The sequence below is a fragment of the Phacochoerus africanus genome, chromosome 7, assembly GCF_016906955.1.
Source record: "Phacochoerus africanus isolate WHEZ1 chromosome 7, ROS_Pafr_v1, whole genome shotgun sequence".
In the NCBI taxonomy this organism is placed as follows: domain Eukaryota; kingdom Metazoa; phylum Chordata; class Mammalia; order Artiodactyla; family Suidae; genus Phacochoerus; species Phacochoerus africanus.
In genome coordinates, this window is record NC_062550.1 from 9,419,473 (window position 1) to 9,434,253 (window position 14,781).

The 14,781-nt window shown below is 39.4% G+C and overlaps 1 protein-coding gene across 1 annotated transcript in view; it reads left to right on the forward strand.

Moving 5' to 3' along the window:
* Window positions 1–14,129, forward strand: part of DMC1 (DNA meiotic recombinase 1) — a 34,434-nt gene extending 20,305 nt beyond the window's left edge. The window contains exons 11-12 of the mRNA XM_047788411.1: window positions 6,115–6,231; window positions 13,931–14,129. Coding sequence (XP_047644367.1) covers window positions 6,115–6,231; window positions 13,931–14,000 — 187 coding nt within the window. The 3' untranslated portion in view covers window positions 14,001–14,129. The remainder of the gene's footprint in view (window positions 1–6,114; window positions 6,232–13,930) is intronic.
* Window positions 14,130–14,781: the final 652 nt, after the last annotated feature.

The window sequence follows — 14,781 nt, forward strand, 5'->3', positions numbered from 1 at the left end:
AACTTGAAGTTGGGAGGTCAGGTTATTCTGGGTCCTACTGTCAACAATATAACATGCTATATCTTGTTCAGCCTGGGGGGGGGGGTAAATGAAACAATCTTTTTTGGGCCCTTTTTATTCCTAATATCCACCCCCTTCTCTTCCTCCTTTTCATCATCCTCCCCCACACCTCGAGAAAAGAAGGAAAGAAGAGAAGAAAATGTAAAAGAAAGAGAAATAAGGAGAATAGGCTAAAGGAGGGATGTGGGTGGTTTTCTGAAGCTGTTTTTACTTGGTCAGAAATAGAAGTAAATTAAAGCCCTCTAAAAGAATGTGGAATGCTATTATACCTTCTTGTACTTTACCTTAAAACTTGTTTATAACTGCTAGAATACTCAAGAATTTCAAAGAAACTTAAAGAAAAGGTTCTTGATTAACATGTCACTAAAAGAGTGACTGTCTTAATTAAATCATTTAGTTAAATAATCATAATTACCATTTATTGAATAGCTCTATGTGCCAAGATTACTGTAAGGGTAAAGCTAATGTATATAAATGACCTGGCACAGTTCCTGACATGTAGTAGGCTCCCAATGAGTTGTATTAAATATATCTTGAATCTTCACAACAGCCCTAAGCAGTAAGGGGGTTTGGGGGGTGGTTAGCCACACCCACAGCATGCAAAATTTCCCAGGCCAGGGATAGAACTTGTGCCATAGCAGTGACAGGTTGTATTCTTAACCCACTGAGCCATCAGGGAGCTCCATAAGGGTTTTTTTGTTGTGGTTATTCCCATTTTACAGTTAAAGAAACTGAGATTCATAAAGGTAAATAATTAGCTAAAGGTAATATAGATAATAAATGTTTGAGTCAGGATTAGGAAAGCAGGTAATTATAATTGCCCGTCACTGCGTTAATGCCTTACCTAAATTATTTCATTCTTACAACTACTCTACCAGTTAGGCACAGTTATAATCCCCTATTTAAAATGAAGAAACCAGGAGTTCCCGTCGTGGCGCAGTGGTTAACGAATCCGACTAGGAACCATGAGGTTGCGGGTTCGGTCCCTGCCCTTGCTCAGTGGGTTAATGATCCGGCGTTGCCATGAGCTGTGGTGTAGGTTGCAGACGCGGCTTGGATCCTGCGTTGCTGTGGCTCTGACGTAGGCCGGTGGCTACAGCTCCGATTCAACCCCTAGCCTGGGAACCTCCATATGCCGTGGGAGCGGCCCAAGAAATAGCAACAACAACAACAACAACAACAAAGACAAAAAGAGAAAAAAAATAATAATAATAAAATAAAGATAAAATAAAATGAAGAAACCAGAATTCCCAGGTGGGTCAGTGGGTTAAGACTACAGCTTTGTTAGGCTGTGGCTTGGGTCACAGTTGTGGCACAGGTTCAAATCCTGGCCTGGGAACTTCTGCAAGAAAATTAATAAAGTAAAATAAAATAAAATTAAGAAATAGACACTTAGAATGATTAAACAGTTTTCCTGAGGTCACATTGGCTGGCTGATAAGCCAAAATTTGAAACCAGGTCTAACTCCAAAGCTCATATACCACATAGCACATTAAGTCTGTAAGCCTGGGAAAAGGTTAACATGCTGTCATTGGAGAGGCTTTGCAGGGATGTATCCATTATTCTGGTGAGTTGACCAGAGTTCAGGACTCTCAGCCTTACAGACAGATTTGTTTTGGTCATCCTACTGAGAACAAATCCATCTCTCAGGGGTAGACTCATTAATCAAACTCATGAGACTCAATGAAAGATCAGAGGGCCAGTTTACTGATAAAGAAAAAGGTAACTACTTTTGAATTTCTTGTGACCAGTGCATTCTCTCTTTGTATGCAGACATCTATGGGCATCCAAATTTTAATCCAAAGTTGTTTACTAAATATGGAGTCCAAGCAAAGGGAAATAATTAGATGAGTTAGAAGAATATCTGCCTCACTGAGTCCATAGTGAGGACTCAATACATCTTGGGGATTATTATTGTTAATACCCATCCACACCAGAGCAGAGAGGAATCATGAATCTCCTAAACTTATACGAAAATTTTTCTATGTGTACATATGTGCATTTTCTGGGGAAGAGTCTATATCTTTCATTAAATTATCAAAGTGTTAGTGACCTACAAAAAAAAATTTAAGAGCCAGAAATTCTTCATGAAATTCTACTCAGAATCCTAACACTTTGATGGAGCAAATAAAATATGAATTGGCTTGATATTCTCCAAGCATGTTGCAAGGCTCTTATGCTATGTTGCAATCTGTTTTGATTAACTATAACCTCGTACATTATAAGTCACCTTTTTAGGACTTTTTTCCCCTCATATTATCTTTCCCATATGATTTATTAGCACTTTTGCAGATCCTATAATTTATTTACCATTTAGTTCATTCAAAATCATCTGCCTTTGGAAAGGACATTCTTAACATTCAGGCTCTTCATCTGGAGTAATTGGTTATGAGCAGTAGTTCCTGTTCTCTTTTGTGCATAGGGTACCACATTGGTGAGAGCAAACAATAATTTGCTAAGGAAAAAACATAGCCATGTATCTGAAAGCTCCAGATTCCTGCTCTTAGATTTAGCTGTTGGGGGGTGAGGGGAAAAGGATGGCTTCCATTAGGGGGAAATCCTGCCTCCTTTTACATTTCCCTTTCTGTCAGAACACCCTTTAAAAGCTCCTTGAATTACAGCTTCTTTGAAGATTTCACAAATCTGTCTAACAGGATCTAATTTGGGGGAGACTCAAATTGTTCTCTCTTTTATATCCATTCAGCAATATTCAGAGTTCCCCTGTGGCACGTGGGTTAAGGATCCAGCATTGTCACTGCAGTGGCTTTGGTCACTGCTGTGGTGTGGGTTCAGCCCTTGGCCAGAGGACATCCATATGCCATGGTGGGGAAACACCAACAATATTTATTGAGTATCTTATAAGCACTTTTCAAGGCGCTGGAGTTACAAAATGAATAAGGAGTATAGTTGGGGAATGAGACTCATGAATTAAAAATTATAATGTAGCGTGCTTTTTTTTTTTTTTTTGTCTTCGCTCAGGGCCGTATCTGCAGCATATGGAAGTTCCCAGGCTAAGTGTCAAATCAGAGCTAGAGCCACCAGCCTACACCACAGTCACAGTCACAGCAACACGGGATCTGAGCTGCACCTGCAACCAAAACCACACTTCACAGCAATACCAGATCTTTGACCCACTGAGTGATGTCAGGGATCGAACCCAAGTCCTCAGGGATACTAGTTGGGTTCATTACCACTGAGCCACAGCAGGAACTCCAAATGTGGCGGTTTTTTTTTTTTTTTTTTGGTTTTTTGGGTTGTTTTTTTTTTTTGCTATTTTAGGTCCACACCTGTGGCATATGGAGGTTCCCAGGCTATGGGTCGAATGTGAGCTATAGCTGCCGGCCTACACCACAGTCACAGCAACGGTGGATCCGAGCAGTGTCTGCCACCTACACTACAGTTCACAGCAACACCGGATCCTTAACCCACTGAGTGAGGCCGGATCAAACCCACATCCTCATGGATCCTAGTTATCAACCACTGAGCCACGAAGGGAACTCCTTTTTTGTGTGTGTGCTTTAATAGAGGAATGTACATAGTCATATGAGAGGACAGGGGAGGCAGACTCTACTTTGTTTCAGGGTATGTTATCCATGGGGTGGGGGTGGGGTGAGAGGACTGGGGGGTCTGGACCTGATCTCCCTGTCCCCATATGTAGGGAGCAGAGAATAAAGAAGGAGAAGTTGAAGGAGTGTCTTCTTGATAGCCCTTCGAAGAAACAGGCAATGTCATCCAAGGCTAGGGAACAAGAACAGAAAAGGGGGCTTAAGGAGACCACTGAAGGTTTGGTAGAGAGGAGATGAAGCTAACCATGCTCACACAGAAGAATTACTTCTCAATATTCTGAGACTGTCTGTGAGAAGCATTGACATAAAACTTCTCTCTGCCCATTTAGCAAACCCTCACTCTCCTTTCTTGTCTCCTTCTATGAAGACATAGAAATCTCTTAACTAGTCTGCCTTCTGTAGAAGCACCTATCTTTCTGAAAATTCCAATATTCTCCTTGGAATTTTTATAACTTCCATGTCTTAAGTTCAAAAAATATTTTTGAGTACCCCTGTGTGGCCGGTTTGTACAGAGATGAGTACAATGCCATCTGCCCTGAACAAGCTTAGCGATAGGTAATAGGAGAGGGGTTAAGGGGAAATATAATATGCGAATAATAACAGCACTAAAGGCAGAACATGAAAAAAATGTGATAAAGAAGCATAAATACAGTGTTTGCAAGTTCAGAGTTCACAGCCCAGTTGAGAATATCATCAGGCCCTCAAGCAGCCTATCTACATAGAACATGGGATTATTTTAAGGCTTTAAAGAACCACCCATAATGGAGGGTGATGTAGGGGGTTTAGAGTTTTTCCCTTAAAAAGAGTGGCACTGATTTGTAAGTATTATAAAGACAGCTCATCTCTGGGTATTTCTTCCAATTGAGATGGCTGTATTGCTTTACTACCCTTTCAGCTGCCTAAGTAAAGCAACTTAGTCTTCTGACTTCTTAACTCCTATCAGTCTCAACTGCCTCGCTGCTACTTTCTGGATAGTGGTTTACTCCAAAACCAACACTCTGTTCTTGTTCTCACATTGGACCTGTTGAATCTTAACCATTCCTATCCATCCCCAGCCAGCTGGTCCTAACCTTTGAGCCATTTAATCAAGCAGCAGTTTATATTAGCTGACTCCTTTACCAGAGAGGTCTGTGTCCCCACCAGCCTACAGTCTCTTTAATCTCATGTCAATCAGCCACATCCTCACTACACCTAACCTCATGCTTACAGGAATCCTGAACTTCATGGAGCAAGCAGAATTTGAATTTACTTGCAACTTAATTTTCCCAGAGCTAATGCTATTGTACTATGCCAGAATTTATTCTAATCAAGTATAACCTGTTAGTTTTATGCTCAGTTCCATTTATTGATGATTTTGAAGCCTAGGTTTTATTCTACAACAAAGCGATGATCCTGTGGCGATTTTCCTTCATTCTACTGATGTGTTATATTATATTGATGATTTTCCTATGTTGAACTATTCTTGCATTCCTAGAATAAATTCTCCTTGGTCATGCTGCTGGTTTGCTGGTGTTTTTGTACCTAGGCTTTTTTGAAGGGCTTACTAGAGTTACCCTTACTAGGGTACTTTTAAAGAGTACCCCCTGTGCAACGTGATCAGTGGTATCTCTAGAGTGCTGGGACACAGGTTCAATCCCTGGCCTGGCACAGTGGGTTAAGAATCAGGCAGTGTAGGTCACAACTGTGGCTCGGATCTGATCTCTGCCCTGGGAACTCCATATGCTGCAGGGCCAGAAAAAAAAAAAAAAAAAAAAAAGAACCTTTTGCTTCTTGCCAAATGAATGTTAGTCTCTTAGTGAGTATATCTCTCAAGAGTGTCAATATTTTTAACTACCTTGCAATCATAATATATTTTTTGAATCTAATCATTATAAGAGCTTAACTTTTATGTATCATATTTTAGAAGAATAAACTTTAGATATCAGCAATAGAGATATTTCTCAGATTATTCTCACTGCAAATACATAACCAGGAGAACATTGAACACTTCCAGCATACAGTTAATGAATAAGAAGGAGGTTCTCAATCTGCTCTCATTTGCATCGTAGCATCATGAGGGAGGGTTTGGTATTTCTTATTCATTAGACTAGAATACTGCTTGACACACAGTAGGCCGTTAATAAATATTTGTGGTAATGAATGAATGAATTCAATATTTGTATTTTGTAAAAAAAAAAAAATTGCTTAACCCCAAGAATTACGTTAAGGTAATGAATAATGTTTTCTTTGTGTTTTTATTTTTAAAAAATCAAACAAAACATGTACTATTTGTCATAGAAATCTCAGAAGCCTAAACTGAATGGCAATGGGGTACATAGCAGTTCCAAACTCTACTTCATGCGCTAGTTTGTGAACAAGCCTCTGCTTGTTTAGAATACTCACCTACCCTATCCCCTGCCATCCCCCACAGAAAAATTGCCTTGCAATTACAGGTATTACTGTGTATAGGCCATATGATGAAACCTGAAAAGATATTTTATTAATTCAGGTTTCAGGCAGACCCTAAAAAACCTGTCGGGGGACACATTCTGGCTCATGCTTCAACAACAAGAATAAGTTTACGAAAGGGAAGAGGAGAACTGAGAATTGCCAAGATTTATGACAGGTAAATATTTTCTTAATCAGATTCTTATGCATATGGCGTTAAATAGAATTGCCTCTCCTGAACGAATATAATTATTCCACTGGCAGACACTACATGCTTGAATTTTCTTCTCAAAAAGTATTCAGTTCATTGGAAAGGCCCTGTTATGTCCTAGATTCTAGGATTCGGGGATTTTGTTGACAAATAAACTTGGTCCCTGAGCTTCCAAAGCTTATAGTGAAGCTAGATAATAAAATAATTAATTCCGAATAAGGTGAGGTAAGTCCAAGAAAAGTACAGCCGTGTGATAGGAATGTTCTTTCCGCCAGTTTTCAGGTTTCAGTTTAAACATCACTTCCTCAGGGAAACTTTCCCTGGCCCTTATATTCTAGGCTAATTGTCTTTATTACACTTTATATTCTTTCACAGTACTTTACTTCTTTAATAATAATAAGCTTAATACATGTTTACAGAGAAGCCTATTACATATCAGCTGTTCTAGATTCTGGGGATAGAGCAGTAAACAACAAAAAAGACAAGGCTCTGCCCTCATGGAGCTTATGTTCCATTGGTAATGATTTACGTAACATATGTCATACCCACTAGACAGTAAATACCCTGAGGAGAAGGACACTGTTCTCTTGCTCACCACTGTATTCCTAGTGCCTGGGACATAACAGATCTACAATATTTGTGACTAACCAAGTAGCCAATCCTGGGCAACAAGGCAAAGATTTGTAATAACTCTTTACCCTTGAGAGGGAAAAATCAGCCAAAAAGAAATCAGATGAGTTCTTAATCTGGTTTTTGCTATGAATCACAGTACTTATTATGTATTGTCATTGAATAAATATTAAATAATCAGTTCCTCCTTCTATCTGGTTTTTATTCAGACCATTTCTCTTTTCATCACTGATCTCTATGGAAGATTATAATGCATATGCAAATGCTATGTTTGTGAAACTTCAGCAGTCTCTAGAAAGTTGTTACAAATGTTCTTTGTTGAATTAAACAGAAGGATTGTTTCATCTCTTCACTAAAATTTTTTGGTCTACATCTTGGATAGATTGCTGTGCTTAGAACTTTCCCAAACATTTTTCACTCTGAATTGTAATCAACTGGTTGTATGTACATCTCCCTCACTACAGGGACTGAGTCTTGTTCACTAATGTCCCCAGCACCTAGCATGGTACTTGGCACATGTACCATAACTATTTGTTTTATTTTTTTATGGCTACACCCACAGGTATGAAGTTCCCCAGCCAGGGATTGAATCCGAGCTGCAGTTGCAACCTGTGTCACAGCTGTGGCAATGCCAGATCCTTTAACCCACTGCACGAGGCAGGGGGTTGAAACTGTGGCTCTGCAGTAACCCGAGCTGCTGCAGTCAGATTCTTAACTCACTGTGCCAGAGAGGGAACTCCACTATTTGTTGAATTAACAAATGAATGAACTCTATCTATATGTTCAATCAATTGTGTATTTCATCAAGTCCTCCAAACTTGTAGGAGCAAATAACTCCTGCAGTTTTTATAATCCTAAGAGAATACTAGGGTTCTTCAGATTCAACAAAGGATAATTAAAATTATTATAGAAATTAGTTATATAAAATTTCCATAAGTTTGAATAAAAATACTAAACTAGTCAAATGTCAAAACTTAGTTTGCTGTGCAGCTTGTACCCTCTTCTTTCTGGTCCCAAAAGATTTTTCATAAAGAATTCTCTTGACTTTAGAAAAAACTTTTTGGTAGAGAAGATTATGATGAATAAGAATCATCAAGAAAATGACAGCTAACACTTATTGAGTGGCTACTATGTGCTAGGCCTTGTGCCTAGTGCTTTATTTTTTCTCATTGTTTTAAATGACCACCTTAAAAGATAGGGGTTATTGTCCCCATTTTACACATGAGGAAACCAAGGCCCCAAGTGGTTAGGTAACCATTGCTCCTCTGCAGTCTATATGTATGTATGCATGTATTTTGCTTTTTAGGGCTGCACTCAGCACGTGGAAGTTCCCAAGCTAGGGGTCAAATCAGAGCTACAGCTGCCAGCCTATGCCATAGCCACAGCAACACCAGATCCGAACTGCATCTTCGACCTGCACTACAGCTCACGGCAACACCAGATCCCTAACCCAGTGAGGAGGCCAAGGATGGAACCTACATCCTCATCGTTACTTAATAGTTGGATTTGTTTCTGCTACGCCACAACAGGAACTCCCTACAATCTGTTTTAAACATAGACGTCAGAGTGATCCTTGGTAAAATCAAGTCAGATCATGTCTCTCCAGTGCTTCCCCGACTTAAATCAGTATAAAAGTCCCTGTCTCTACACTAGTTTACACAGCACTCCTTTTCTTCCTGTTCTCCCCCTGTGCTTCAACCTCACTGGGCACCTTGATGTTCTAGAAACGTGCCAGGCACACTCCTCCCTTGGGGCTGCTGCACTTACGGTTCCCTGCCTGGAATAAGCCTCCCCAACATGGCCCTCTTTCTGGTCATCTCCCTCACCTCCTTCACGTCTTTGAGCAAATGTTACCCTCTCAACAATGTCTGTCTTGATCTATTTAAAGTTGCAACTAGCCTTCTCCCTGCTTCCATACTTCCAATCTCCCTTATCCACCTCTTTTTTCTTTCCCTTTAACACTTATCATTTTCTAACATATCACAAAATATATTTATTTCTTATGTCCGTTGTTTATTGTCTGTCTCTCCTTCCCCTTGAATATACGTTCCACAAGGCCAGAGATCTTTGTCAATTTTTTCACTTATAGAACTCAAGGGCCTACAACAGGAATATAGCAGGTGCTCAGTAAATATTTTCTTAGTGAGTGAGTGAATGGATTTGCCCCAAATCACAGAGCCAATAAGGAACAGAACAAGGATTAGAATCTATGCTGTCTGAATCTAGGGCCTACACTTTTTTTTTTATTATTACACTACTTCCTAGTTTATTAGGGATGATCTATTTAGGGTAGCTAGTCCACTATAGCTACTCCCATAGCTTCAACTACTACTTTATACAGATGGAAGAGAAAGACATTTCCTGTTAAAATAAAACAGAATTCCCCAAGAATTGAGAAAAAAAAAATGGTTCTCAGAAGAATTCTCAGGAGTACAGGAGTGACTGCAAAAAGGAACCTTGCCTTTTTCCTTGAATAGCCTGTAGTTACTGCTTCCATAAGTAACTATAACTGGCTCTCAAATGTATATTTTTCTCTCTTTAAAACTTTGAGTGAGGGAGTTCCCTTTGTGGCTTAGCAGGTTACAAACCCGTCTAGCACCCACGAGGACTCGGGTTTGATACTTGGCCTCACTCAGTGGGTTAAGAATCTGATGTTGCCGGGAGTTCCTGTCATGGCTCAATGGTTAACGAATCTGACTAGGAACCATGAGGTTTCGGGTTCGATCACTGGCCTCGATCAGTGGGTTAAGGATCCGGCATTGCCGTGAGCTGTGGTGTAGGTTGTGGCTAGTATCCCAAGCTGCTACGGCTGTGGCGTAGGCTGGCAGCTACAGCTCCGATTAAACCCCTAGCCTGTGAACCTCCAGAGCAGCCCTAGAAAAGGCAAAAAGACAAAAAAAAAAAAATCTGATATTGCTGTGAACTATAGTGTATGTTACAGACGAGGCTCAGTTCCTGCAATGCTAGCCAGCAGCTGCACCTCTGATTTGACGCCTAGCCTGGGAACTTCCACATGCTGTAGGTGTGGCCCTAAAAAGCAAAAAAAAACAAAAACAAAAAAAACAACGAAAAAAACACCAACTTTGAATGACTAAAAATCCCATTTATTTTACTCTGTTTTGCATATCTGAGATCAGTGGACATTAAAACAAAGAACTCTACTGAATTCAAAGGAAAACTGAATTTTAAACAATTACAAAAACCAAAATAGGCATACATATGGTCAAGTTTCTAAAGTAGTTGTTTTTTATTCTGTTTATTGAATCAAAACAAACAAAAGGAGGAGTTCCCGTCGTGGCGCAGTGGTTAACGAATCCGACTAGGAACCATGAGGTTGCGGGTTCGGTCTCTGCCCTTGCTCAGTGGGTTAACGATCCGGCGTTGCCGTGAGCTGTGGTGTAGGTTGCAGACGCGGCTCGGATCCCGCGTTGCTGTGGCTCTGGCGTATGCCAGTGGCTACAGCTCCGATTCGACCCCTGGCCTGGAAACCTCCATATGCCGCGGGAGCGGCCCAAGAAATAGCAACAACAACAAAAGACCAAAAAACAAACAAACAAACAAAAAACCCTGGTTCAACAGCTCCAATTCGACCCCTAGCCTAGGAACCTCCATATGCTATGGGTGTGGCCCTAAAAAGACCAAAAAAAAAGTTATTTTATAATTCCACTCAGGCCTTCTTATCCCTCAACTCCAGTTTTAGTCTAGTAAGATCTACTTTATCTATTGCTCATATTCTATCCTTGGGGGGCGGAGACCTCTCTGCTACTTCCTTTTTCTTTCTTTCTTTTCATTTTTCTGCAGTGTGCAACATCTTGATGTGGGATATCAGTTCCCAGACCAGGGATTGAACCCGGGCTGTAGTAATGAAAGCACTGAATCTTAACCACTGGACCACCAGGGAATTCCCTCTGCTATTTCTTTGTTTTTCTTTCTTTTTTTGGTCTTTCTAGGGCCACACCCACAGCATATGGAGGTTCCCAGGCTAGGGGTCGAATCAGAGCTGTAGCTGCCAGCCTCCACCACAGCCACAGCAACTTGGGATCTGGGTCTGTGACCTACACCAAAGCTCTTGGCAACGCCGGATCCTTAACCCACGGAGTGAGGCCCAGGATCGAACCCATGTCTTCATGGATACTAGTTAGGTCCATTAACCATTGAGCCACAACTGGAACTCTCCCCTGCTATTTCTCAAGGGAAGTAACCTTACCCATGATATGCTCAAATTATACTACCTAATCTCTACCCTCCTAATAAAACAAAACAAAAAAACCAAACAAACAAAAACCAACTTTGAGTGGCAATATAGCCTACTAGTTAAGATCATGAGCTTTGGAGTCAAATACCTTAGTCTCTAATCCCAGCATCTTCAATTTCCAGTAGCATGACCTGTATCAAATTACTTCTCTCTGACCCTCAATCTTCTCATCTGTAAAATGTGGATAATAATACATACTCAACATAGTTATCATAAAGTTTGAATGAAATAATATAAGGGAGCCTGGCACATAATAGTTTGTAAATAATAAATGGAAGCTATTAATATTACTACACAGTCACCATAACTTGCATATAATAATAGCACAAAGTAGCAGTAGGCTCTTTCTCTTATGATCAGTTATTTTCAAATTTCTGTTTTCAGTCTTTTTAATTTTTTGGCTGCACCTGGGGCATATGGAAGTTCCCCGGCCAAGGATGGAACCTGTGCCACAGCAGCTACTACAGCACTGCACAAGCTACTGCAGTACAATGCCAGATCCTTAACCCACTGGGCCATAAGAGAACTCCTAGCCTAACTTTTTTTTGAAGTGTTAGATATTCATTTCCAACTGCTTGCAGAACTCCTTACTGTATCAATGCCCCATAGGTACCTCAAGCTCAACACCTCCAAACCTAACTTCTTTTTTTTCCTCTCTCTTCTTCTTCTTTTCTTTTTTTTTTTTTTTCTTTTTAGGCGTATAGAGGATCCCAGGTTAGGGGTCCAATTGGAGCTACAGCTGCCGGCCACAGCCACAGCCAGAGCAACATAAGATCCGAACTGTGTCTTCGACCTACACTATAGCTCACGGCAACACCAGATCCTTAACCCACTGAGTGAGGCCAGGGATCGAACCTGCAACCTCATGGTTACTAGTTGGATTCGTTTCTGCTGCGCCACAATGGGAACTCCTCCTCTCTTTCTTGTGTACAAAACAAGCTTCTCTATTTCTGATCTTTTGTTCACGGTAGAAATGGAATACCCCCATTTCTGCCTCAAAAGCTTCTGTGATAATCTCTATTATCTATGAAACCTTTCCTAATCAACCTGACCAGCATAAAGTCTCTTTTCCTTAGAGTTCTATAATGTATACTGACTTTATGGAACTTGGCTTACTTTGCGTATTTGTTATGTTATAGCTCACCTCTTGGGCTTCTTGAGAATAAAGACTCAGTCCATTTTTGTAAATTCTATGGAGGTCTAGTACATGCTAAAGTATGACTTTCAAAGAGTTAAAAACATCACTTTTCGCAAATAAATATAAAACAGACATGTGTCAAAATTTTTATTCAACTCCTTAATGAGGAAAATACTGATTCAAAGGATAATTTGAGGAACAGAGAGATTTATGTAGTCAGTCAAAGTAATGCTGAAATAAATTTGCTAATAGGTGCAAAACTGGTTACTATCCTACCAGGCAATAAATTGTAACATTTGAAGTTGTCTTCTCTACTGGAGAGAAATCAGTTGCTTCTCTACAAAATGAAATTCATTTCCATTGTTATAGACTGGCATCATCTGCATTGCCCTCAGACAAGAATAATCTGCATTGCTATCCATTTCCTACAAACTAATCTCTACTCCTATAGAGTTGTAGAATAAATTTAAAAGGTTAAATTTACTGTAATATGGAGTTCCCACTATGGGGCAGTGGGTTAATGACCCAGCTTGTCTCTGTGGAAGCACCAGTTTGATCCCTGGCCCATGCAGCGGGTTAAGGATCTGGTGTTGCTGCAGCTGTGGCATAGGTTGCATCTCCGACTTGGAATCAGTCCCTGGCCTGGAACTTCCATATGCCACAGGTACAGCTGAAAAGGGGGAAAAAAAAGTTTAAAGTATGTAATCATGACTCATACAAATATGAAATGTCAAAGATTTTATTTAACTCATTAACTCATGTAGGAACCAATAAAATTTTATAATATAACCAGATCAAAGGAAAAAGCAAATTACTATCATATGTAGTCAAACAAGTAATGCTGAAATGAGTTATAAATTGACCAGAAATGGGTCAATATCCACTGGACAACAATCAATTGCATTCCTCACACAACTTTCATTTCTGTGGACAAGAATAATTTGTCTTATTCATAGTTTTTTACAACTCACAGAGTTGTAAAATAGCTCAAAGTCAATGAAAGCCACCAAGTCCTCATAGATTTGGATACCCTGGAAGGATCTGTTAAGCAATCTATTTGTCCACTGAAATGTACTCGGTAATCTTTTAGTTTATTTCAAAATCTCAAAAAAAAAAAAAAGGAAAGAAAAGAAAAGACGTTCCTTTGTGGCACAGCAGGTTAAAGATCTGGCATTGTCAACTGCAGCGGCTCAGGTCAATGCTATAGCTCATTTTTGACCCCTGGCTCAGAAACTTCCACAAGCCAAGGATGTGGCCAAAAAAACAAAGTTTCTCATGGTTTTTTCCCCATGTTAGTCTAATCAGCAGAAATGTGGACACCCATTTAGAATCAAATAAGCCCCTAAATGTCTGCTGCACAATGCTTGACAGTACACTGAAAGAACACCCAGTTATCCCTTTTGCCTATTTCCAAGTTTAGGGCAATATTTCTTGACATCCAGAACCTTACATATAGAAGTTATTCAATAAATGTTTGTGAGGGTTGATAATACTTGTAGATAAATTCGCAGTCCACATTTAGCTATACCAACTCACATGTCTTTGGAGACTCAGACTAATAGGAATATGATGCCTGTGACATGAATATAGTATTTATAGAAATAGAGCTTTTTATAAACTTCTGTTCCCTTGTATTCTCTTAGCCCTGAGATGCCTGAAAATGAAGCCACCTTCGCAATAACTGCTGGAGGAATTGGGGATGCCAAGGAGTAGGTGGCAAATTGATGCAAATTGGTTCTTAGTGCTTATTAGCAGCTCAAGAAATGGAAACGCAGTCTCAAATTTCAGATCCTGAAGTAAGAGTTTGGTTTTTTTTTTCACGTTATTAAAGGAAAGTCAGCAAAAGAGATTTAAATCTTATATTTATCTTAAAAGTCTCTGACTTATAACTACACATTATGCATAAATAAACCTTTTGAAAACTAGTTGGGGAAGGGGTTCCTCACTTTAACTTTCCAAAGTGAGCCACTAAGCAGACAGAAAGTCTGATTTCAGAAATGTCCCATTCTCCTGCAACTTCCCCACAAACACAGAGGTGAATACACTTACAAAGGAGGGAGACATTTAAGGGAAGAATATTTATAGGACATACAAAAACCTTTTTAGTTATGATATCAAACTGTACATTCACATTTATACAACAGAAAAGAAACATTAAATTAAGCTAAATTTTAAATCATTTGACTTTTTGACAAGTTGAAATTATTTTTTAAAAATGTACCTCTGAGCCATACATATTTTATTGGGAAGATGAAAAGGAAGGTAATTAGGAAATTCACAAATTTTGGGTGGTCAAGATAGCATGACTTTTGTATTTTAAGTTTGGGATAAAGAATTCAAAACCTTTTTAAAAATATTAATGTTAATTTAAATGTAAGATTTCTGGATAATTTTAGAAATTTATAAAAGAATATTGTTTTTCTAATTGTTAAACAAAAATAAAATCTAGTTTTCAAAATTTTTGTCTGATAAAAATATTTTAAAATTCAAACAC